This window comes from Serinus canaria, chromosome 5 (genome assembly GCF_022539315.1).
Source record: "Serinus canaria isolate serCan28SL12 chromosome 5, serCan2020, whole genome shotgun sequence".
NCBI lineage: Eukaryota > Metazoa > Chordata > Aves > Passeriformes > Fringillidae > Serinus > Serinus canaria.
The window spans coordinates 56243874-56269186 of NC_066319.1; the positions used below are offsets into that span (position 1 = coordinate 56243874).

General features: G+C 43.2%; 1 protein-coding gene across 1 annotated transcript in view; it reads right to left on the reverse strand.

The window, feature by feature from the left end:
* The window catches only part of HIF1A (hypoxia inducible factor 1 subunit alpha), a 34879-nt gene extending 12491 nt beyond the window's left edge, over positions 1-22388 (reverse strand). The window contains 8 exon segments of the mRNA XM_050974723.1: positions 1335-1403; positions 1405-1439; positions 1442-1540; positions 2574-2686; positions 5894-5978; positions 6071-6216; positions 7160-7350; positions 22210-22388. Of these exon segments, the coding sequence (XP_050830680.1) occupies positions 1335-1403; positions 1405-1439; positions 1442-1540; positions 2574-2686; positions 5894-5978; positions 6071-6216; positions 7160-7350; positions 22210-22244 (773 nt within the window). The 5' untranslated portion in view covers positions 22245-22388.
* Between the last annotated feature and the right edge of the window lie 2925 nt (positions 22389-25313).

Genomic DNA, 25313 nt, shown 5'->3' on the forward strand with positions numbered 1-25313 from the left:
TAGACATTTTTGTCTTTTTGCTTCAAGGTAGACCAGCTTAGGCAAACATGAGAATTTACCAAAATAATAAAGATACACTTCAACAGTTTTAATCCTGCAACTAAGAGAAATTAGGAATCAGATTTACTCTTCCCACTCAAGCACTGCCTGCTTTTAAGGCAAGTGGGATTTCTTTAGTCTCTAGAGGGCAGTGCTAACCAGGGAAGTGCTTCTGTTTTGCCCCATTCTAGATGCAGAAAGTGACCAAATAAGTATCTTTTGTGTGTACCATCAGTCCTAGACAGGTTGTTACTGCAGAGCTCAGAAATTACCATGCATCAACCTCTTTCTGCATCTAACAGCAACAACTAACTAGAAATTCACTTTTGTTATAAAGGAAATGGGTAGTAACAAATGACACCAAATTAAAAACAAACAACAAAAAAGAAACCAACCCCACAAAAAAAACCAAAAAAAACAAAAAACTTGGGCTATTTCCTTCATTTGCATTTATCAAATTTATCAAGCTAAGTTCCCAGAGGATAGGAAAATCAGTCTGATGTCTGACTACACCCCTGATTTGCACCAGAACACAAAATCTCATTTTTCAACAGCAGATGTATTGCATTAAAAGTACAGCTGAACATCTGGGGTTTTTTTGACAGAAGAAAGCAGACACCGATCCCCTGAGGAAGGGAGAGGGGGGAAGCAGTAGCAATAAAATACATCTGACAAGCATTACACACACACTCCTTTCAGTCACCAAAATGCCCCATCTTTGACAAACCTAAAATCCTGCTTTTTCAGTGTCTGGAAGAATCTTCTCATCTCAATTTAAATCACTGCTACTATAGTAAAGACCAAATTTGAAGAGGCAGTTAACTGAAGGCAAAGGATTTATTAACAGAATCCTAGAATGGCTTGGGTTGGAAAGCACCTTCAAGACTGTCTTGTTCCAGGCAGGGACATCTTTCACTAGAGCAGGCTGCTCAGAGCTCCATCCAGCCTGGCCTGGAACACCTTCAGGGATGGGGTAGCTACAGCTCCTTGTCAAGAATTTCTTCCTAATATCTAATCTAAACATGCCCTCTGTTTACAACCATGGTCCTGTCATTGCCTGCCTGTATAAAAAGTCCCTTTCCCTTTTGTTATTCCAAAGTGAAAAACCTGCATCCTCCTTAGATCTAAAAATCTGGCTTTTAAAACATGCTCATCAATTAGGAAAAGCCCAAGCATGCCATCAATGATTGCACTGTCAAGATAATCACAATTATGAGAAGGCAACATTAGCCAACATGTACCAGCCCTGCAAATCTTTCAATGAGGATTTTTACAGTATAAAACAAATACATTACCTTTCATCAACAATAGGAAAATTTCATATCAGACTGTGAGACTGAGGAAACGTTTTACTTTCCCAGGGACCTCAATGTTTGTGGGTGAGGAATAGGTTCAACTAGATCAACACCAGTCCAGGTTCCATGGGAGGCTTTTTGTACCCACAGTGAGTCTGGTTCCCACACGTGTCGTACAACGGGATGTGGCCAGTGCAGTGCAGCACCTGCAGAGGAGTTGGGTGTAGAAAGAGACAAGCTTTGGTCTGTCAGACACAATCCTATTTCCACCAGCACACCCAGAGCCAAGTCCTTCCCCATCCCAGCCCTCAAGGGATGGCTGGAGGAGAGCAGTGTCCTCCTCCTCACCCTGCACATGCTGGGGTGGGTTCTAGCCCAGCTCTTTCCTCAGCACTGGCTGAAGCAACAGCAGACATTGCTGCACTTCTGTCAACTCTAGTCACTGTAATGACAACTCTGATGAGGAGCTGCCTCAGCAAAAGGCATCCACAATTTAAATCTGAAAGTTATGGTAATAGTAGAAACCCCCATTTTAGATATTCTGCAGAGCTGATGACAGAGATCAAACACATTCTTCAACAGACAGGAACTTTTGCATTTTGTGGGGTTTTCTTTTAATCATTCTGAAGCAGAAATAGTTCACAGACAGCAGCAAAGAAGTTGTTTGATCCAGAATAATCAAATTCAAATCATAAAAGAGAATTCAGAACCATAATCCACTGGATACAGTAAAAGGTTACTTTGTCCAGAGGAGAAAATGCATTCACTGCAGAAAATTATTGGGCTGGCCTCTTTTTGTTCCAACTGTTACAAAAGGGAGAGCCAGCAGCTTCAAAAGAATGGCATTGAAGTTCTTCAGAGAGACCTCAACTATCACATTTTCAGTGACAAATCAAAAGAAATCAGGCATCAGCACAAGTGATGTCAAGTACTTTTTTCCCAGAGAAGGCTTTATGCAAACATATTTGATAATTATAATTGTTTGTAAGTAAATGACCTCTAATTTAAAATGGAAAATTCATTAAAAGAGTTTTGAAAAACTAATTTTAAAACATTGTTTCAGTTACCTCTGTGATGTAGTCAGCATTAAAATTCAGCATAATGAAGCACAATTATTAAATTATAAAGTACTTAGTGAAATTCAAGCTCGTTACATGAAGCAAAAATGTTGAAATTCAGTGTTATGACATCTGAAGAGGAAGCTGCCAAGCTATGCAAATATTTCTTTGCATTAGTTACCTTCCATGTAGCAGACTTTATATTCACTGTTCTTCCCCTGCTAGTCAGTGTACACTTCATTCTGAGAAAAAAGCTGCGCTCTGTGTTCTGCTCTTTGCCCTTTTTCACAGGACCTAGCAGAAGCAAACAGCAAATCAGTTTTTAGAACACTTGAATCATCTTCCAAAGGTATTGAAAAACCTCCACAAACACCTTATAGAACTCTAAGACTAATGGAAGACCCAAAAAATAAACTAAGAAGATTCATACATCTAATAGCACTTCTAATAATGGTATTTATTTAGAGCAAGTTTTACTATCAAGTAGATAAAAAAAAAAAAACTGAAGTTGCATAGAGTTATAGAATGGTTTGTGTTGGAAGTGACCTTAAAGCTCATCCCATTCCTGCCATGGGCAGGGACACCTTCCACTATCCCAGGTTGCTCCAAGCCTCATCCAACCTGGCCTGGAACACTGCCAGGGATGGGGCAGCCACAGCTCCTCTGGATACCCTGTGCCAGGGCCTCACCACACTCAGCAGGAAGAATTCCTTCCCCAAAACCACCTAACCCTGCCCTCTGTCAGTGGGAAGCCATTCCCCTTGTCCTGTCACTCCAGATCCTTGTCCAAAGTCCCTTCCCAGCTCTCTTGGAGCCCTTTTAGGTACAGGAAGGGACTCAAAGATCTCCCCTGAGCCATTTCTTTTCCAGGGAGAACAAATCCAGCCCTGTCTCAGTCTGTACTCACAGGAGAGGCTTTTGATGCAGCCCAGTTTCAATAATTTAAGATCAGGATTGTATTTTTAGCCAACTCCACATTCCCAGATTTCAGGAAAAAGGAGCGTGAAGAAAGAGAGACCAACTGGAAATTTAATATTTTTTAAAATTGTGGCAGAGGACAAGAAAAACAAATGTAGAATATGAAGCCTTGTTGAGATGGTTTCCACTGAAATGCATCAGTAATTCACTATGAGGAGGTTCAAACCAATCACCTTTTGGGCTCATTGCTCTTCAGGACTGCAAGTTTTTCAATTCAAAACTAACAACTCAGCTGTTTATATGCATCCAAGTATTTCCACGGTGATTTACACTCTTGGAGTAAATAGAGACCAAGTTTTTAAACACATTATTAACATTCTTGGGAGGAAAAGAGTTGAGAAACCCTAAAACAAATCAACATTGGCAGCACTTATTTTTTAGTCTCTCTACCAGCAGGCTTTAAGTTAAGTTTTTGCCTGTACAGAGGAGAACCTTGCAGAGTCAATTACTAGTTATGCTATTGTGGGCAAAGAAAATGTAACTGATGCTATCAGGAGAGCTGCAAGCAGCTCACAGTGTGTGCAAGGAGGAAATGCAGCACCCAGGAGAAGGAGCAGTGGAAGAGCCAGTTTGCTGAGGCTTGCTGAAGAGCAAGGACCAAATCATGGCAGAGGGGGAAGTTTAGAACACATGAGCTCACTTCTCATACAAGTTTATACAATAATTTGCTCTCATCCTTCACAACGAAATTCTTCATGGTGGCTTGCACTGCAGTTACTGGCTTGACAAAATTAATTAGAAAAATGTTAAAGCCCCTATGCTAACTTGATTATTGCTTCTAGCAGAGGCAAAGACTAAAGGGCTCAAGCATATTTTATGCTACTTTAAAATAACCTTGATAATGGAGGAAGTGGGGGAGAAACTAAAGCAGAATTCACAGGAGCAACAAAAACATATTCAATGCAGTAAGTTTTAAATCTAGAAATTGACAGCTGAAGATCACACAACATTACTGTTACCAAGTCCTGATGCATGAGGCTCTGCTTTGAGAAGCAGCTGTAAAAGATGGAGCAACTTTCAAGTCTGATTCAGCACCAGACATTATTTTTTAAAATGGCCAGCTTTGAAAGTTTAAAAAGCAGCTTCATAAAATGAGAATGCAGTCCTGTTTCTGCCAATTGCATTTATATTCACTTGGACTTGTACAGTCCCAAAGGGGAATATTTAATACTCAATTCAAAACCAAAATAATTCCACTGATGTAAGAGCTGCAGTAGAAGGCAACCTGGGAATACCAATAAATATAAAAATGTACTATTACTACTGTAATTTAGACTTCTGTCTGCCAACGTCATTTGCAAAACAGCTTTTGTAATAATGGTTTCCAGACATCTGATTCCAGGCTGGCCAATTTAGGCATGCTTGAGATGGTTTGTATGAAACTCAGTGATAGGACATTTTTAAGAATACGCTTTTGCAACAAAAGCAGGTTTATTTACAGTGCTTTATGGAAATTGCTGCCCCACCCCCAAGATGTATTATTGTATTCCAAAGGGGGAGGCAGGGGAGAAGTCTAATCTTGCCTTAGAAACATTCTAAAGGCAGACAAATTTACAAAATGCTTACAAAATCAAAGTCAGGCACCCCTTAATGCCATGGCATCTTATCAGGTCCTTTCCACTGAATTAAACAGGATGACAACATAAGACTTACACAAAATTTACAGTGTTACAAGAAAGCAGAGGTCAGGTTTATTAATTTATCACTAACTGAATTCAGAGTCCATATAAACATCATTTGGTGAAAGAGAAAGCAGAGGTCAGATTTTAGGCTTCTAACTACTGAGTAAAGCAGATTTGTTTGGAGACATGCAGGCTGCCAAATCTTTATAGCCTTTATCAAATCTTTAGAAGACATAAAAGCTGTAATTCATGGGCAATTGTTAAATTTCAAAGCACACAGCACATGTAAACACAGTGTTCTGTTCCCTCAGATGGAGAAAAGAAGAGCCAGAAATCTGTGAAAAGATACCAATTTCATGCACCAATTAAAAGGTGCAGAGAAGCATCAACCCCAAAGCCCTTTTTTGGGCTGTTTAAGAATTCCCAGGCCAATGTCTTGGTGTCCTAAAATTTAAATACAGTATCTTTTCTTTTGTCTTGGTTATACCACCACAGATTTCTGGAAGAAATCATTTGTTCTCAGCTGTCCTGTAAAGACAAATGCACCAACTGAGCTTCTCCATGTCCCTCTACAGCAATTGCTTAAAATCAATCTACCACTAATTTTATTCCTGTAGGCACCTATTCTTTCAACCCTCAAAAACTCTATTTTAGTAATTAATTTTGTTAGATTAAAGAATCCTAATGAAATCTCATTTCTTCTATAATTAGGACATAGCCAAAACACTTTGGTGATTCCTATTGTTAGTGTCTCTCAACAAGGTTTAATTTGAGATTTAAAAAATAAAAACATATTAGCTTTTGAACTCAACACCATTTTCTGGCAGATATCCAACTGTATTAATGCCAACAGAAACTATCCATAAGTAAATTAAATTGATTTTTTTTTCTTTCTTCTCACCATTTCTGTGTGTAAGCATTTCTCTCAGCTCCTCATGGTCACATGGATGAGTGAAATCAAATACACTGTGCCCCGTCAACTCAAACTGCAAAAATTAAGAGGTACATGGGTGTTTAACTTCATACACAAAAATGGAACAGCTTTTTAAAACAGTCTTAGGAAATGTCAGTATTTCACCTGAGTGAGTCCCATACACTTGTTCACGTTTTCAGACATGTAAATCATGTCCCCATCTTCAGACAGAACCATGACAAAGCCATCAAGAGCTTTCAAGTAGAAACAGTTCAGTTCCTTCTCCATTTTGGCTTCTGTCTCCAGCTCACCTGCAAGCACCACACATTTTTGTTTAAGCAAACACCAGCCATTCTTCACTTACCAGCAGGAATGACTTCTGGCACCAGTCTGCAAGGAGTCAATCTTGCAGGACCATTCAAAACCAGTATAATTCATTTAGATAAAGGATCAGTTCATTTCTTCATGCTCTAGTAAAGGTATCAGAAATCACAGAAAATCAGAGTGAGTTAACCCTCTGTGCTGTTATGTATTAACCAATAAACCTTCCACCTTAAGGAAAAGGCCTATGTGGCAAAAAATTATCACCCATCTCAAAAAGGCATTATAAACTTCTCTCAGGGGCTTTTCTGGGGCAGTTTTCCAAGTCTGGCTACTGAAGTTACCTCTCCACACAGTAGAGGCAGACATGCATGAGCACAAATAACCAGTATACTGCCCATGGCAGGCTATCAGCTACAGGCTACAACCTGACTCAGATATTCCTGCAGTTGTATCTGCAGAGACAACACATCCTCAGCTGACTACACCTCCAGATGACCACATCACAGAAACACAATTTACAAAACTATTCCTTGCAGTTTATTTTAAGGGGACACAACTGTAGTTAGCTCAGTCAACCTTGAACCAATTACCTGCAGTCAAGAAAGCACAGCTGGAACAAACAGATTTAGAGGGAAAAGAGGTTTAAATGAGGAATCTAACTTTAGGAGAAGGGTCAGAGAAGACTGAAAAGGGCACTACAGCTGTGATGAGACTACCAGGATCACCAGAATAGAAAGGGAAAAAATGAAATCCACTGAACAGTGGATTTTTCCTGTGTCATTGCTAACAGCTGATTTCTACTGTAAGGCCTCCCACCTTCCCAGAACAAGAACACATCTAATACCACATTCATTTACTTTACTGCTGACAGGGCTCACAAATAGACTCTTCCTCAATATCCCTCCCAGATGGTGCCATGCTGTCCCTTACCAGCATCCAGCAGCTTCCTCATGCGCAGGTAGCTGATGGTGAGCCTCATGATGGAGGCCTTGTCCAGGTGCGCGCTGACGGTGTGCGGCAGGGGCAGCTGGTGGGCCAGCTCATAGAACACCTCCGACTCCTTGCTCCTCCTGCACCGAGCTGCATCCCTCGACTTCTCTTTCCTGCGTTCAGAGCTAATCCTAGAGAAACAAAGTTTCAGGTTGATACAGGGAAGTGAGCTCTCTGGGATGTGTGTCTTTGAAACTAAGTTGCCCAGCAGTCAATTGGAAGTTGAATAATGTAAAGATTCAGTTTAAAAGTTCAAGTGTAATTCTTTGTATCAACTCGTGTCCTGGTTGGGCTCTGCCAGAACTAAATTCAAACCCACAGTCTTTCAATGAGATCAGTTCTTCAAAGAGACACTCCCATACTTAGAACCTCTCGGAGTCTCTGTGGTCAGGATGACCCCAAGATGTGTTAGAGAGTCTCTTCCCAGCCCAGCAACCAAAGAAGGAGTCAGGATTCTTCTGTGCTGGTTTTCAAGGTTGTTTATTTTCTGTTATCTATAACATTCTTTCCCTGACCTGCTGAGGTCTGTTCAGCAGGTCAGTCGGTGGCACACTGCCCACGTCCAGGGCGGTGTTATCTTTTTATACTAAAAACTACATGTACATTATTTACAATAATTTTCCAATGCCTATCACCTATGTTAGACAGTCCATCTCTACCTTAAATCAATCCAAAAGTGCCACCATCACCCAGATGATGGAGGCTAGGAAGAAGGAGAAAGAAGGACAAGGCATGCCCAGATTCCTCCATCTTGGGACCGTGAGCCCCCATTCTGAAAACTCCAAAATTCTACTTTTCAATCTGTGACAAACTAACTACCATTCTACTTAAACTTTCTGGCTTGTAAATCTTCATATAAAGTTGGTAATTTTTTCCATGGGTCAAAATCAAAGGCACAGGTGTCTTGGGCTCTGTGCCAAGGTCTCTGAGCCCCCTGGCAGGGGGGACAGCCAGAGGGATGTCCTGGGTTCCAACAAGAACCCTTCCTGCTTATCTCATACCTTGAGTGCTGCCTCTTCAGCTTCCAAATCCTGACCCTTCAAGGCCATTCAACAAATTACAGAGGACATCATTTCCAGCTCAATGCTCCAGCATGATGGATCACGTACATTCTCCAAGTTATTCCTTTTTTACCATCCTTACAAAGCCCACTGAATAGGTCAGACAAGCAAGGGTACTCATTTAAAATGAGATACGCTGCTTTTCAAGCAATCCAGAAGGTCCCTTCCCCAAAACCATATATGATGATTCTATGATTCACTCTTTCTCCAGAAAAGCCCCTTCCAGAGTCTCCCCTGTACTGGAAAACAATACCTCATTCTCCTTCCACTGCCTCTGTAGACCTGCCTCCTCCAGAACACAAGGTAAAGAGCAGCTCACCGAGGGAAAGCACTGAAACAGTTCAGACTGTGAGTAACAGGGAGAATTCCACCTTTTCAAACACCCACACCAGGTCACTTCTGCCTCATGCATTTGGTCAGATGAGTTTTGAACTAAGCATTTTCCCATAGGAGCTCCAAATTTTTCACACATGCAAACAAGAACTCAGTGCTGCTGTGGTCCCTGAGGAAATAAATGTGCTTTTATTTTTAAATTAACAATACAAAACCACACATTATTATTGTATTAAAGTTTTCTTTTTATGCATTTAAATCTTCTGAAGGCACCCTGTCTTCATTTTGTATTCACCTGAGATATAAAAGGCAGTTGCAGTTTGGGAATTACGTTTTTTAAGATTTCACAAGACTTAAAAGCCATCTATTACCACTGCCAAATTCACATTGCTAAATCTGTGGATCTGTGCAAAAGTCCTGTTTAGTTAGCACACATCTTGTGAGAGGCACCACAAATTACAGAGCAAAACAATGCACGAGCTAATGATCCCTAGGACATAATGAACCAGATTCAAAGAATCAGAGAATGGTTTGGGTTGGAAGTGACCTTCAAGATCAACCAGTTTCAACCCTCCTGCTGTGAGCTGGGACAGCTCCACTATCCCAGGTTGCTCAGAGCCCCATCCAACCTGGCCTGGAACGCTGGAATGGGGCAGCCACAGCTGCTCTGGGCAAGCTGTGCCAGCGCCTCACCACCCTAAGAGTAAAGAGCTTCTTCCCAATATCTGATCTGTATCTCCCCTCTTCAGTATCAGCAAATACATACCCAAAAAACACATTTTCAGTCCTTTACCTGCTGTGCTACCCACAGTGGCCAAAACCCTGCTTAGTTTGTACAGAAACACAGGTGTGACAATACTGTGTTGGATGTGGGAAGCACAAATGCCTTGACACATGGAAGAAGTTTAATAATCCATGAAAAAGACAGATAAGCCATCAGAATCTCTTTTACAATTACTTTCCTTTTTACTAACTTGATAAAACTATATGCCATCCCCTCCATCCTCTTCTACTCCTGCCACTGCCAGCAGAGAAAAACTATTTCTGTGGAATGAGAAACATTAATGGATTGACATAATAGAAATAAAGACCTTTGGAAAACTAACTTATGGGAATTATAGCTGTAAAAAAACTCTGGACGTACAATAGTCCCATTGATTCCTGTGAATACAAACCCATGTCCCTCAGAATGGCGGCCTAAAATATCTGACAGTATCTCCCCATATTGCAGATTTCTTCACATTGAATTTCCCTGTGACAACAGATGTTCCTGTTGTAGTGATGGATATCTTGGTCTAAGAAGCTTGAGGCTCCTGACATACAGGTATATCTGGAAATAGCCATTACGAAAAGTCTGACCTTTAACAATACTGCAAAAATATTTTAGCTATTTAACCTGACTGATTAAATATTTATTACTGAAGACAGACCTCAAGTACCTTTTCTCTTGGTAGAAAACTAAGGGTAGAGGTAAAAAAAACACCTCGATTCTCTTTGTCCTCTTTCTTGGACCACAGATTTCACTATAACTCTATTTTGTCAAAGGTATTTCAAGGTAACTGTCATGGTTTAACCCCAGCCCACAACTAAGCACCACAAAGCTGTTTGCTCACTACCTGTCCCACCCTCGCGGGATGGGGAGGAAAACTGCAATGAAGTTGCAGTTTTCCTCCCCATGGGTCAACTTAAAAACAGTTTAAAAATTGAAACAAAATAATAATTGCAATGACAAGAGAGACAACATAAAGAAAGAAACAAGACTCAAGAGATACAAGTGATGCTCAATGCAATTGCTCACCCACCCTCTGACTGATGTCCAGCCCGTCCCAGAGCAGGGACCAGCACCTCCCAGCCAACTCCCCCAGTTTACACACTGGCCATCACACACTGTGGTTTGGAATGTCTCTTTGGTCCGTCCAGGTCAGCTGTCCTGGCTGTCCCCTCCTGCCTTCCTGTGCATCTCCTCACTGGAACAGCAAGGGAAACTGAGAGTCCTTAACTCAGGGGAAGCACTGTGCAACAACTAAAACCTCAGTGTGCTGTCAGCATTATTCTCCAAAACACAGTCCTGCACCAACTAATAGGAAGAAAATTAACTCTATCCCAGCTGAAACTGTAACAGCAGCACAAGAAATTCTATCGCCTTAGACAGATTCACCTTTATACCTTTGATTTTTGTAAGCTACTCATTCAAGATCCCTTCACCAGCAAAATGTTCATCCTACAACAAAAACTCAAGAGAGAATTACTGGAAGTAAATGGTTGCCATCCACTCAGATTACTGCAGTTTTGTCACTGCTTCCTTTTCAACTGCAGACACTTTTAAGTTAAAACTCCCCTGCTTTGGCAATCAAGCTGAGCACTTCAAGTCCACAGGTTTGTCAGGCTTGTGTGAATCACACAGGGCACTCAAGAGATGAAAATAGATAATAACCTCACAAGTTGGGATTTCAACCCTTGTATTTTCTTTCTGATGGCCTAATGTTCTTGAAAAGTTTCCAGATTTTTGCCAGGTTTTAGCACCCTTAGCAGCAGCCTTCAGCAGGAACAGTCAAAACTTCTCCCAGACATTGAATTATTAATTACCAACTGGAATGCTGCTCAAATCCAGCCCATAGTGCTTTCTGTTAAAAATTAATCCCAGAGTAAAATCATCAAGTGCTGCCAGCTGGAGCTGATGGGCAAAACCCAAGGAAAAGGGGATGTTGGAACCAACCAGTGCTGCCTGAGTGGCAGCATCTCCTCTCCCTTTTACTACATGTTTCCTTTCTAGAAAGGCTGCTACTATAGATAGATGTTTAAACTGTACAGCACAACAGTTGGCTATTTTTAGCTGCTATTTAAACCTAAGCTGTAACCAATCTGAGTAAAACCCAGCCATTTAAATAGGAAGATTAACTACCAGCTTCAAAGAGCGTTTCTTTAATGGATCAAATTAATAGGGAAAAGGTCTTTCACAAATGAGGTTTAATTACCAAGTGAAGTCATTGTTGCCTCAACACTGAAATGCCACCAAACTAAAAAAAAAATAATTCTTTCCTATTGCGACTACTCTACGCTTTGTTACAATTGCATAAAGTAAATTAAAAAACACACATCAGCATGTACAGCTGCTCACAATTTTCTGTGTAGTCAATTAAATGACACTGAATTCCTGTAAAGAAAACCTATTTCCAAAGTGAGCATTCTCCTCACCAGAGGGAAAGGAAAGGGAGCTCAGGGAAGGGGATTTTAACAGTGAGATGTCAAGTGCTACAAAAGCAGTTTAAACAAATCATATCACTTCTCTTATCTGTTCTTTTGGAGCTGCCCCTGTGTAAAGCTGATGATCTTCTCAACAGAAAGAGCATTCTGCAGAAAAGGAGCCAGAAAAAGCTCCATTTAAAACAACCCCCAAACTTCAGAGCTATATTGCAGCCTTCTGCTCTCAGTCTGGCACGAAACAAAAACACCTCAAGAGCCTGAAGAAAACCTCAGCTGCTGAGTGGATTATACATGCAATGAAAATATCAGAAATTCTGGTGCTGGACAGGAAATTGCATGCATTTGCAGGTCTGATTTTTCCTGCACAATTTCAGTGCCAGACATTCATTTCCATTTTGTATTTCTACCACCAGAATACAGAAGCAGAGAATCATAAGCACGTTATCCATGAGAGCTCACTGAAAGCTGTTTCACTGACCCCTTTAAACCCATAGCACTTCTTACATATAAGAGATGTTTATAGGCAATAGCTGAATAAAATTCTGAGCTCCAGAAGATATTTGAGTTACAGACCCAGAGCAACAGGGTATTTTACAACAAGGACTCACTGCAGCTGAACCAAGAGCTCAGCTAAAGGATATAACCCAGACTCCCACTCCCTGCCTCAAATCATGGTGAATAGAAACATTCAGTGTTGTACAGCAACATTTGCCCAACAGCCTTGAGAACAAAGCACACCCACAGTAACCCCGTGCCCACCAGTTACAGATGTTAATACTGGCCTCCCTACTTGAGTGTGCAGCTCCTGTCCACAGGACCATACAAACCATGTGGGCCACAGCACCTCCCAAATAACACATCATTCCCTGTACCATCCCAAAGACCCCTGCACAGCAGATCCCTACAAGTGAGCCTCCAATTCTCTAAATGCAGCCCAAATTTTTCATCTCCTTGAGTGAAAAACTAATCAATCACCACCTGGAAAATACCACCAGTAACTGGTAAATTCTGGTTGAAAATACTTAGATGAAAAATGGTCAATAGATTGAACTTAAAATGTGTAGCAGTCAACTTTATCTCCTTCTAGCTTTTAAAATCACTACCCAGCATTAAGAAAGTTTTTATACTGTGTACATATTATTTGATTTAAAAAAAAAAAAAAACAACAAGAGGTTTCCTTTATGTCAGTTTGCTATGGTTACAGATTTTCTCCCACTCAAACTCACAATTTCTCTAATCAGGTACATTTTACTCTGTAGGTGTTTTCAGTTCCCATGTAAAATAACTTATGCATGATTAATTAACCCAGGCTCATCTTTCTTGATACAGGTTGTGAAAACATTATAAAATATAAACATCTTCTGATAGCAACTCACATTTTTCTCTTTAGATTTGCTTTCTTCAACCAAGTGACCTTGTATTTATCACATTATTTGTTCCTAAAGTTTCATAGACATACACACTGTAGGAAACAAGAAATCCTAATTAGTAATGTGCCTCAAATCTGGTAACATCTTCTTGAGCTTTAACCAGTTTTCAGTTCTGCCATTAATTGCCATCATTTGCCAGTAAAAAATTCAGATAATATTACCATGTTAGAAACAATCTTTCCACTCAGACAGTAAAATTACTCTAGGAAACACCTGGCTTAGAAATGGAGTCACAAAAACTATATCATTATAACATAGCTTCATTTCTCTCTTCATTACACCAAAAAAAGATGTAAATATTACAACACAGTAACATACTAAAAGTATATGACATCAGGATGCTGTTGGAACTTTAGAAAGTAGACCTGCAAAGTGGTCTCACATTGAACCTTTAAGGCTGGATGCATTCCTGTGGTTGGTATAAAACTTGGTCACCTTTTCAGGCCAAGCCTAAGCAAGGTATTTCTGGCAGCACAGCTGAACAGGACAGAGGGGCAGCTCCTGGCTTGCAGCCATACCCTGCAGAGCACCCAGAATAACCAGTTGTGTCCATGTGGAGTGCACATGGCTCAGCCCTGGGCTTGTCCCACCAACCACTCACACCTATAGCCAAAGAGTGTTAGGACAAAGTTTACTCTCCTGACTGTGCTGAATACACAGTCACCTGGGTTTTTTCACTGTTTGTAAGATCTGTGTTTTGTCCAGAGCTTCTAGCCATGATACTTGCTAAATTATTCCTCCATGGAAAGGAGGTCCAGGCAAGCCCAGCACTCAGCACAGAGACAGTAAAACAGTGGAACTGCTCTATCGACAACTTCACATAAAAACTGGTTGATAGTTTTTACCACTCAAATCCAGTTATTCAGGTATGGGGGAACCTAAGGAGCTGATCAACTTCAATGAGGAGGGACAGAGCTGCAGTGTTAGCACCATCAAGTCTTGAGACAGACCCACACCAACATGGCCCAGAGTCGCAGGCAGCCCCGAGAGCCCCATTCCCTCTCCCTCCCAACCCTGCAGTGACACACTTGTCTGTCCTGACCAGCAGCCCAGACTGTCCGTCCCTCAGCAGGCAAACTTTTTCCAAATTGGTTGGGAGGGGTGCTCCTTCCTCCTATTGCAGCTCTCCAGAATTACTGCAGTCTCTCAGCTGCCAGTTCTCCATGAGCTTGGGGTTACAGCTTTGACCCACCTTGCTTTGACGTGATTTCCTTTTAAAGTATTATTGCTTTATGGCCAATTTTATTTACTAGATCTTCTTATGATCTAGTCTGTGTAGAGAGTTCTTGTGAGGGAAAAAAACCCCACACCCAAACCTCGTGTGTAATCAGAAGCATGTGATTACACAGAAGAAAGTCTTGCCCTTCATGAATTAATGAACATCACAGCCCACTAATCCAGCTCAGGAAAAGAACTCAGAAATTCCTTACATACAGCATGAATGATTCAAAAGAGATTGAACTGCAGAAACTAATGTAATATCCAAGCAGAAACAACACCACTGTACGTAAACTATTAAAAGTCATTCCTTTGTATATTTCTTTCTAACACAGCAATTCAAACCATTTTCTTTACATAGGATAGTTACAAGCATTTCCCGTAGCCTGACTACCACTAAAACAAACTCCTAACTGATAAAACTCTAACAAATCAGGAGAGCAAGCAGGCAGGTCAGCCTGGATTAGCTACAGCAGCACAAATCCTCTGAAAGCCACCAGCGTTTGCAAAATGAGAGTGGGGAGAGGCAGCAAGAGGAGACTCACTCAGCTCACCTAGAGTGAGCTTACCCCACAAAGTCCAGATAAACACCCATCCTACAGACAAATCACAGCACACAGGAGGCAGCAGCAGAGCCTTAATGGCCTGAACCCACCACAGCACCACGCTGACAAGATTATCCATCATCTGGATTTGGCCTTGAATTGACCTGAAACCCCAACTACCTCCCCACAGAGAAAATGTGAGCAAGAAGGGAAAAGCTTAAATATTGCCATTTCTAATTTAGATCATGGTGAAGTGATTCTATCATGTCTTGCTATACAGTGTAACCCACCCACAGTTTACCTTTGCATTGTAATATACTGTTTTAAAATAACTACACAGCATACAGTGGTGGCATGTAAGATTTTTTTTTAGCTATGTTATTTGGCTTTTTCTTGAATGCATTTTTTTTCCTTAATTAATTGTGCTTTACCCTTCAGGATTAAAAGGTATGTGGTAGTAAAATTGTGTTTATTATTACCGAAAAATCAGAGCTATTCAAAAGAGATATCTGAACACAGGCTTGACAGAACTAGACACTAAGTGCTCTCCTCCCTTCAGCCCTTCTGCTTTTGCTTCTACCAAGCTCACAAAAAATGATGCAAAACATATCCCCAAGATATCTGTCAGGCTCTCAGTTAACAATGTTTTAGCTAAGAACTGGTCTACCTTCAGACAGATGCAGACTCTTGATAAAGTAACTAATTTTAGTCTAAATTGTGGCATTAAAATGTTTCTTCTGTTTTGTTCACTGCATTTGGTTCTAAGACTGGAGGCTGGACATTTTCCCTCATTGCTTCCATACAAGTTTCATCCCTTTACCTCAAGTTCCTCAACTGCTTTCAGTTAACAGGGTATTTTGTAATCAAAGGTTTTTAAGAACCGGGTAAAAAAAAAGAACAGAAGTAAGAGATATCAAGTTTTATTTTTCTGTATGAATAAAGAACAGAGCCACTAAGCAGCCAAGAGAAACATTTACAACAATAGCTAGGACAAAAAGCCTGCAGCAATGTCAGCTCAGCATCCAATAGACTCAATAGGGTGCAAGGAAAAAGTCATTTCTGAAGGACTGAAAACCGAAATTCCCATCCCCAGCTTAACCATTCCTTTCTTTAGTTTAGCTAGTGGAGGCTGCAGCCTTTATATTTGATGTGGATTACTTCATGTCTTCCAAGGGAGGTGAACAAGAAGCAAACATAAGGAGGTAAGCCTTAAGTAACTCCCTTTCTAACATAACAGTCCATTTACTATTCTCATTTGTGAGCAAAAACAGGAGGCTTGGCCTCAAATCCTTTTGCTTCTTGAAATGCACAAATTTTCATAAAGTGACATCAGTCTAGCTTTGGTTTAGGATTGACAATGAAAGAACTCATTCTGGTAAAAAAAACAGGTCATCTTTTCCAGGTAACATTTCCAGGATTATTACAAATAGAGTCAAAATGTTTATGAAATAAGTTGCTTGGTAAAACCTTCCACTGTTGTAATTATAATCAGTGCTACTGATTCAGTATCCTCAATTCTTCACTTGAAGTTCAGGCTCTATTTTAATGCAGTGAGTTAAAAGATTTGTTGTAACATTTCTCAAAATGCTTAAGGAGCGTTCATTCACACCAAATTAAACAGAAGCTGCACAGTGTCTTTGCTAACATGCACAAACAGTTATGCTTTGGTGTCTTTAAGGAACAACTAGTGGATCATCTTGAAGCACCAGTTCTTTTCCAGTGCCAGCAAAGCCATTCTGAATTTCTTGGTACTAAAATATCTCAAGCTTTTAAAGGGCTACATTTCTCTACTAGTCCCAGTGTTATCAGACTTTAACAGGAAGGAAAGACAGATAATGCACATGATGAAACTGCTCTTTATCAATGCACTTCTCTGAGTTCTCAAACCCAACCTCCAGGCTGATATGAACAGGCATAGCTCCAACCCAGGCTGTGGCTCCACATCAAAGAACCCTGAAGTGTTCATCACCTACATAAAGTGCATTCAAAAAATACATAGGCTGGCATGCATTCACTTGATTCCATGCTCCTAATGATTTCAGAATGTAATTTTCATAGAGATTTTTATTCCAAGCTGAATAGCAGAGATCTCAGAGAAAAATCTCAACAGGCTTCATGTTCAATGGTCATTTGGAAACCTGCATCTTCCTTGAATTTTCAGTCATTAAAGTGCAAAGGCTCATCTTCTCTCTGTAGTCCCCAGCATCACAAAACCTCCCTGAATGGAGGTTTTGTGGTTCCCTCAGTGGAAAACTCAGATTCTCTTGCATTCTCTTCCATCCCTTTTAATACAAAGGAAATTTCTCAGGAGAGGCTCCAAATGCTCAGACTTTCTCAAATTCAAAAGGGAAAGGGCTGTTATAACATGAAAAGATGATTAAGGTCCAAGTTCTTTTCATGCATTACCTAGGTGGTTTTTCTGAGGCATGTAAACACCTGCCCATATAACTGTGTGTGTGAAGATAAAAGGTGCAGTAATCTGGAACATTCCTTCCTTTTGGACACCAGCTTGCTAGGAACAGGTATGGGTTACTATGCCTTCTTGTAAAGCTCTTGCAAGATTTGTTTTTGTTTTGAATCTGTTTGTTTTATAAAGAACACATCTTGTAATTGAATTGGTATTTGCATCTCCTTGGAAGTATCATCAGGAAAAGCTTGATGCTCTTGTACACCACCACTAAACCATGTGGGCTTCCCTCCTGGGTTTACTTAGCCATGCACACTTTACAAACAGGTAAAAATTATTTTGTTGGCACATCCCAACACCAAAGCTCTTTAGGAATAAATTATTATTGCCAAATTCTCTTTGGTAGTACCAAAAAAAAAAAAAAAGTATTTTCAAAATCAGCAGCTTCTGTCATTCAATGTCCCGTTTAATAAAAAAAAAACTCATGCAAACCTACTTGAAATTCAGCATTCTAACACAAATTGGTGCAATATTACTACTGAGCAACATGAACACATCCAAGAATTCAATCCACTCTGTTACACAGGCTCAGCAAGAGCCCTCCAGGCTGGAAGCACACCAACAGGAACAGGCACAATCTTAGGAGTTTTGGGTTTACACTGCAACACCACTGACATTTGACAGTATTATTAATATTTATTGACCAATTTTTTTTATTCCACTTCACCATCAGCAATCAGAGTCTTGGAACCAGACACAAACTCCAGGCATTATAGTTCAAGGACAGGGAGGAATAAAGGTCTCTGGCTGCTTGCACAACGTGCAGGGGAGGAAGCAAGCACCTGCAGGTGAATTCACGCATCACACACATGACAGCAGCGTGGTCTCCTCTGGCCTCTCCTCTGGTGGCAGTAGGAGGACAGCATGGCACAGCTTCTCAGCTCCTCAAGGCTTACAAAGGGCATGCCACCTCAGCCTAACCTAAGTAAACCCTTGATGGGCACTTTTGATAAGAGAGAAACCAACCAGAAGATGGGGATGGCAATTAAATGAGAGAATAAAATCGATTATCCACTTCACACCTCCACCTTTAAACCAACAGTTGACTTAACTGCCACACTTAGGATGCTGATAAGAGTGTGCAGCTACCTTTGTTCCCCCACGCACCTTCCAAAAATGTTCCAGCATGTACTCCAGGAAAGGAAAAGCATTTCAACAGAAGGTTGAATTGCTAGAAAAGCTTGAAAGGGCTTCAAAGAAAAACCTCTTACTATCACATCACCCTGTTACAGACCCCCTGACAACCTGGACCATCTGATCACAGCTGTAGCAGCCTCCTTAGATAAGCGTGGACTGGTTGTTGGTATTTCAGGCACCCCGACCAAGAGACCCAGACTGCAGACACTGTGTTTTAAAGGGCAAAGCAAGCATGACTGTAAACAAAAACCAGAAAACCCTCCTGCTGCCTCCATCAGCTCACTGGCAAATTATCAGACCTTCACTGATAAATGGAACCAAAGCACCAGCAGAGAAAAATTATGGAACAATTTCTGCAGCAGGCAAATCCTCCACAGCTATTCTTCCCTGATTTTCAGTGCCTTGATGCTGATGAAGACAGGCAGTAGCACTATGCTGTCCCCTTCATCTTTAGTGGGCACTGGAAAACCATTTCTGGTCTGTTTTATTAAAGGAATTCACAAAACTTTTCATGTTTGAGGCAGTGCAAAGAACAGACAACACAGGTAAGTCCTATGGCAAGGCAACAATCCAGAAAAATCCAGAAAGCATAAAACCTCTGTTCTATGAGCCAGAAACCACTCACCCTTCCCCATACCTGCGGGGAGACTCTACAGGAGATTTACTGAAAGATTCCTCCTCTTCTTACAACCCAGATTATACAAAAGGGTTTTGTATTCACTTTCGACTCCAGCAATGGTGGCTCAGTTTCCCCAGCGCCGAGAGAAATTAACAGACAAAAGGGGTGGCACATACAATCCTAAAGACCTCACACAGGTTTAAGAAAAAACAGGGGCAGCCACTGCTCCTCAGAGCCATCAGCACAGGGTACAGCCTTTTCAAACAGATTCTGGAGCTGGACCTCGGTGGCAAAAATCCAGCAGAAAACCCCCGATCTTATAAATCATCCCCCTTAGACAATAAAAAAGAAGTTTCAAGGCCCGACTGAGAAACTGAAAAGCTGAAGTTCTTCTGTGAGGCACTCATGTCAGGATATTAAATTTCACTGGCTTATACTGTCTTAAAATCCAGAATGAATACTCCAGAAATCACTTATTTTTATTTAGCACATATGGCATTAAAAATATGTATTTTATGTTATAAAGTCTTCCAGCACACTAGAAAAATGAATCTGGGTTACCTACCAGCTAAAAGCCACTACAAAAGTAACGACTAACCCATAACCTTAAATGGCTCATTTACTTAAAAAGGCACCAAAATTCCTCTGCTAATAGTGAAGTGTCACAGCACAGACCGGAGGAAAAGCTTTTCATTGCATCAGCCATCTGCACACTGGAGTTTGTTAGAAGAATATTGAGAAAAATCTCCTACTTCTCACCAAAACCTTTAATTTGGCTCAAATGAGAGTCGATGAGCAAACAAAGCTCCCAACAACTCTGTTTCACCCACTCCATGCACTGAAAAGCTGTCCTTGCAGCACCTGGGGGAAAACCCAGGAGCACATCAAAGTGATACAACTACTGAAGAATGACTAAAACCCAAATAATTCAGTATCTAATCATGGTGCTGATGCTTGGTTTCTTAGGGAATCTTGACCCCTCTACATATATGAGAAACTTGGAACCACATCAAAAAATGGACTCAAAAGGCCAGTATAAAAATACATACCTCCAGATACTTGCTATGACCAAATTTCACTTTAAAGTCTAAGACATAAACTTGGGCAAATTCCACATTTTCTGAATCTCACAGCATATAATTAAGTAAACAACAAGCTTTACATTAACTATCAAGAGATAAACACTATCCACACACAAGCAGAGGGAGAGGCAAGGAATAAAAGAATCTTAACCCATGCCAAAATTGAGGTGTACTGTATATACAATTAGCCAAAGTTTTATCATCAAAGGTGATAAAGAACAGGACATAAAGGACTTCTCCCTTCAAGGTATTCTGAAAATGGACACTATCAAACTTAGACCCTTCAAAAACAACCCAGCTTTTTGAGAAATGCTTGATATTTCCATGAAGTTCTCTGCTGAGCTCATATCCTTCCTTTTTTTGCTTAGCCATCTTTGCTCAACTGTACATCCACAGCCCCCAGGATGAATGTACCACAGACACAGCTTTATGTTTTCCATTAAAACCCAACAACAGGAGTAATGGGAATATTCCTTTATAAGAAACATTCCCGACTTTGAACTTTGTCTGCAGGAAACTGAAAACAACAAATTCTCTTTCTTAAGCCTTGCCTTTAGGAAGGAAGGATAAGCTTTGCATACTCATTCTTGCATTCTGAAGAAAGCAGATTACATCCAGGATAAGGGAATTCCAAAAAAAACAAAAAAAAAAAAGAAAAAGTTCTTCAGTGGGGCAGAACAGTAAGTAAAAAATAACAAATGCTCAAGGGCAAAAGAAAAAAAACCCAATAAACAAACAAAAAAAAGTATCAGAAAACAACTCAAGTCTCAAACGCCTTTCCTAGACCTGACACTAAATTAGGGCATCAGAGCAAAGCGCAGATTAATCATTTTGGTTGCAACATTTTCCCACAGGCTTCCCAAGAGCCATCCGCCTGGAGTAGAGAAGCTGGAGGCTGAGTGCCACCCCAGGTGCACCCCTGACGGGATTCCACTGAACCCAGAGGCGCTTCTCCCCCATCTCAGCCCGGCACCGGCTCCCAGGGCGCTCCAAGGGAGCCGGTGCTGTCCGGGCGCTGCCGGTGCTCCCGGTGCCTGCTCCCCGCTCAGCACAAAGCTCACCATCCATTTTACAAGCCGGCCAGGGCTCCTTCCCGACACAACTTACACGCTGTAACACTTACTGCGCTTAACCTGCTCAGATGACCCTCGGATACAAGGGCAGGCAAAACCCATCTCGAAGAATTAAAAGCCGAGAAAAGGTATCGATAGACATATAAACAAACCTTCTGCAGATGGCGAATACGGCAATTAATCCCCCCACAAAGCCCCACCGCCGGGACCGGCTCACCCGAGCCCCCCGGCTCCTTAAACTTCACCGCCTAACAAAGGCTTTTAAGGCTTTTATTCCCCCCCTTCCCTCTAATTGCGCTTCCAGCCCTCGGTGAATTATTCATACTCCTCAACTCACATTGTCCATCCGCCCCCCCCCCTCCCCACCCCCCTTACACCTCCCCAAAGCGACTTTTGGGGATTTTTTCTTTAAAGCTTAATATCTCCAGATTGCGAACCGGCCCTTTTCCGCACAAAGCCGGGGCACGGCGGGCTCGGAGCGCGCCGGGCACGGGACACGATCAATCCCTGCCCGCTCATTTCCAGGAGCGGAGCAGCCCCCGGGTGGCTCCCCGGCACCGCGGCAGACACCGGCCGCTTCGCCCCCGGCCCCGCCGCCAGCCCCGAGCCCCGGCCCGCTCCCCCCGCCGACAAAATGGCGACGTGGACGAGAAGGAGAAGGAGGAATGGAAGAGCGGAGCGCTCCGCGGGCCGGGGGAGCGCGGGTAGGGCAGCGGGAGAAGAGGCCGAGGAGGGGGCGACGGTAACAAAGCAGGGGGCGGCGGAGGCCGGCAGCAGCGAGCGGGGGGGGAGGCGGGGGGCGGGCGGCGCGGCATCGGTACCTCTTCTTGTCGGTGACGCCGCCGGGGCTGTCCATGGCGGCGGGATGGCTTCTCCTCCCGCCGGCTCCCTGGATGCGAGGCAGCCGCGGCTCCGATGGCCGCCACGGGGCACGGGGAGATGGCGGCGCTGGCCGGGTCTGGGGCCGCGCGGGCTTAGAGCATCGGGGCACAGGCTGCGGGGAGGTGCGGGCGCGGCGGCGGCGGGCGCGGCGCGGGGCCCGCGCTGCGCCAGTGAGGAGCGGCGGCGCGGCCCGGCCCCTGCGCGCGGGGTCAGCTGAGCGCTCAGCTGGGCGGGGGCCGGCGCCTCACGTGCGGCGCTGCGTGCGGGGCGGGCCCGAGCCCGGCCGGCCCCACAGCGCCGGCCCCACAGCACCCGGGCCGACCCGGCCCCACAGCGCCCGCCCCACAGCGCCCGGCCCGGCCCCACACCGGCCCCCCAGCACCGGCCCCACAGCGCCCGCCGGCGGGGGTCGGCCCGGCCCGGCCCGCTCCGAGCCCCGCCCGCGCGGATCCTGCCACAGATCGCACCCCCGTGGGCCCAGCGCGACGAGTTAGCCCCTTCTTTATCTCCTTCTTTTTCCCTTTCTCGCGTAACTTTGTTCAATGCTCGACTCCGCTGCCTCTTCCAAAGGTGTCGTAGTAGAATAAAAACCCAGGACGTTTAGAGTCGTAGAACCATCGAGGTTGGAAGAGACCTTTAAGATCACCCAGTCCAAGCATCCACCTGGCACTGCCCCTAACCCGCATCCCCCAGCGCCTCTTAAACACCTGCAGGGATGGTGATTCCACCACCAGCCTATGCCAATGCCTGACCATCCTAACAGAGACATTTTTATTTTCTACTATCCAATCTGGATAGTAGAAAATAAAAACCCTGCCTTGCCTTAAGAGCATGTCCTCCAGTCCTCTCACTGCAGAGATCTCCCTACAACCTCCTCTCGGTCAGTTTTAGACAGTGATGAAGCCTCCCCCACTCCCCTGAGCCTCCTCTTCTCCAGACTAAGCAAACCCAGCTCCCACACCCACTTCTCACAAGACATTTTCTAGTCCATTTCCAGTTAAAGGGTTCAGAACCTCACATTAATTAAAGGGAGCAGTCAGCTCCACAGTTGGGCAGCCCAGAAGGGGAACTGACAGGTAATTAGGCACATTTCAAGCAAGTTTTACAACTTCCCAAACCCGAACCAAACCCAACAGCAGAGCCAGGAGGCTGGACCAGGGCTGTGCCGAGGCACTGCGACCCCTCTGCCTTCCCTGCTATTCACCCAGGCTGGCCCAGATCCAATGCCATCATCCCAGTGCCTGTGTCCAGTTTTCCTCTCCCTGCTGCCCCCATGGAAGCCTGGCCTCAGGCACTGCTCACCTGAGAGCCCCAGGACCTCCTGCTAACCTTGGCTGGCCCTGGAGGCTCAGCAGGAGGGGCTGGACAGTGTCCACCTGGCACTGACATGGCCACACAAGTGAGTGGCCTCCTGGATTAGGAGCCAGGATACAGCCATGGGAGAGCAAGGAGAGGAAAACTAGGGCAGAGCCCACATATTTAAAGTTAAAAGCCTTAGCTCTGGGTTGTGTGTGGGTGAGCACTCTGGGGTGGCAGCAAAGGCACAGTTCCAGGTGGAGTGACCCCACTGAGCTCAGGGGTTCCTTTACATATTTTGGCCTCCCACCAGCAAGGACTTCAAGTGACCATCTGGAGCTGAACCTTACGAGACTACTCAGTTTGCAGCTCAGCAGTAATGATACCTTTAAAAAAAAGCAGCTTTGACAGGCATAAGTGACATTCTTGAGCTGCTGTGTGCACGTGTGGTGACATAAGAAACACCTGCAGGGCAAAGTAGATGGTGCTTCAGTACTGCTCCTTCCTAACACTTCTGCTGTGGATTCCCAACTCCCAGGTAACAAGCAGTTGGTTTAGGCATACACTCATGGGTATTCTGTGTTTGGGGGAGTTATTAATTTCTTTTTATTTAGAAGAAGAAAAAGTAGTGACTGTGACATTTGTTAGCAATCACAAGGAGTTCCTGTATGAAAAGGATTGCTTCTGCCCACAGCAATCAGATCCATGGAAGAGGCACAGGTGCTTCTGACTACTTTTATTCCTTCAAGGTTTTTCCATCCAAACACAGACAAAGCCCAGCTCTGCTTTGCTTATGAGCTGTGACAACACAATAGCCCGTGGCAATGTGGCTGTGAACTACTGATATTTCTGTTGTTCTGTGCTCACTGGAGCCTCGAGAAGAAAAACAGTCTAAGCAAGACTCAACCTCAAGTGTCTTGCATAAGTACCAAGAAGCCCTCCCCAAGGGCTCACAGACAACTTTATCTTTCAAAATGAAGTTTAGGCAGCTCAAACACAGGAAGAAATTCAGTTGTGCCCAGCAACTGAGCAGGGTTTTTTGGTCTGTTCGCAGAGTCACCATAACAGCCCCAAGAGAATTTTCTGGTTAAATGGGAAGGAATCTCCTGGTGGGTGCAGAAATGACAAGGCCAGCTCCATGCCACCTTCCCCACCAGAGCCCCTGGAGCGCACCAGGGAGTTTTGGTAGTGAAGTGGTGATAACAGAGGTACTTCCCATGCCTTTGAGGAGGCTGGTGCAACTCAGAGCAGCCATTGCAGTTTCTCTAATCTCTCAGATTGAGGTTGAAGTGGTTCCTGGTGAGCCTGGCACACTTGAAAGTGAAAGCTGCTTCTTTACTTTGCAATCTCAGTGCCCTTCAAAGACCAAGAGGCACTTGATGCGGTCTGGACCAGGGATTGCTGAGTTGTAACCTACAGAACCCACCTTACTCTACCCAATAAGATTTAATTTTCACTCTTTGAATGACAATTTTAGTGCCTATAAGCATGGATGTCTTAGGATTCACTTGTGCACCTTTATTACTACTATCCAAATTCACATAATGTGCAATACATCAAAAGGGTTTCTCATTGAGTATTCTTACCTAAGGTTCTGCTCACTTTAAATCACTTGGACACAACAGCTCGAGATGTGTTGGTGACCCCTGAGTAAAAATCACTGGAGAAAAATCCCAGTCTACACTTTGCCAATGCTGCTCAAATGATTATTCAAAGATATCAGACTTCCCAGCACGAACTGTCTGGG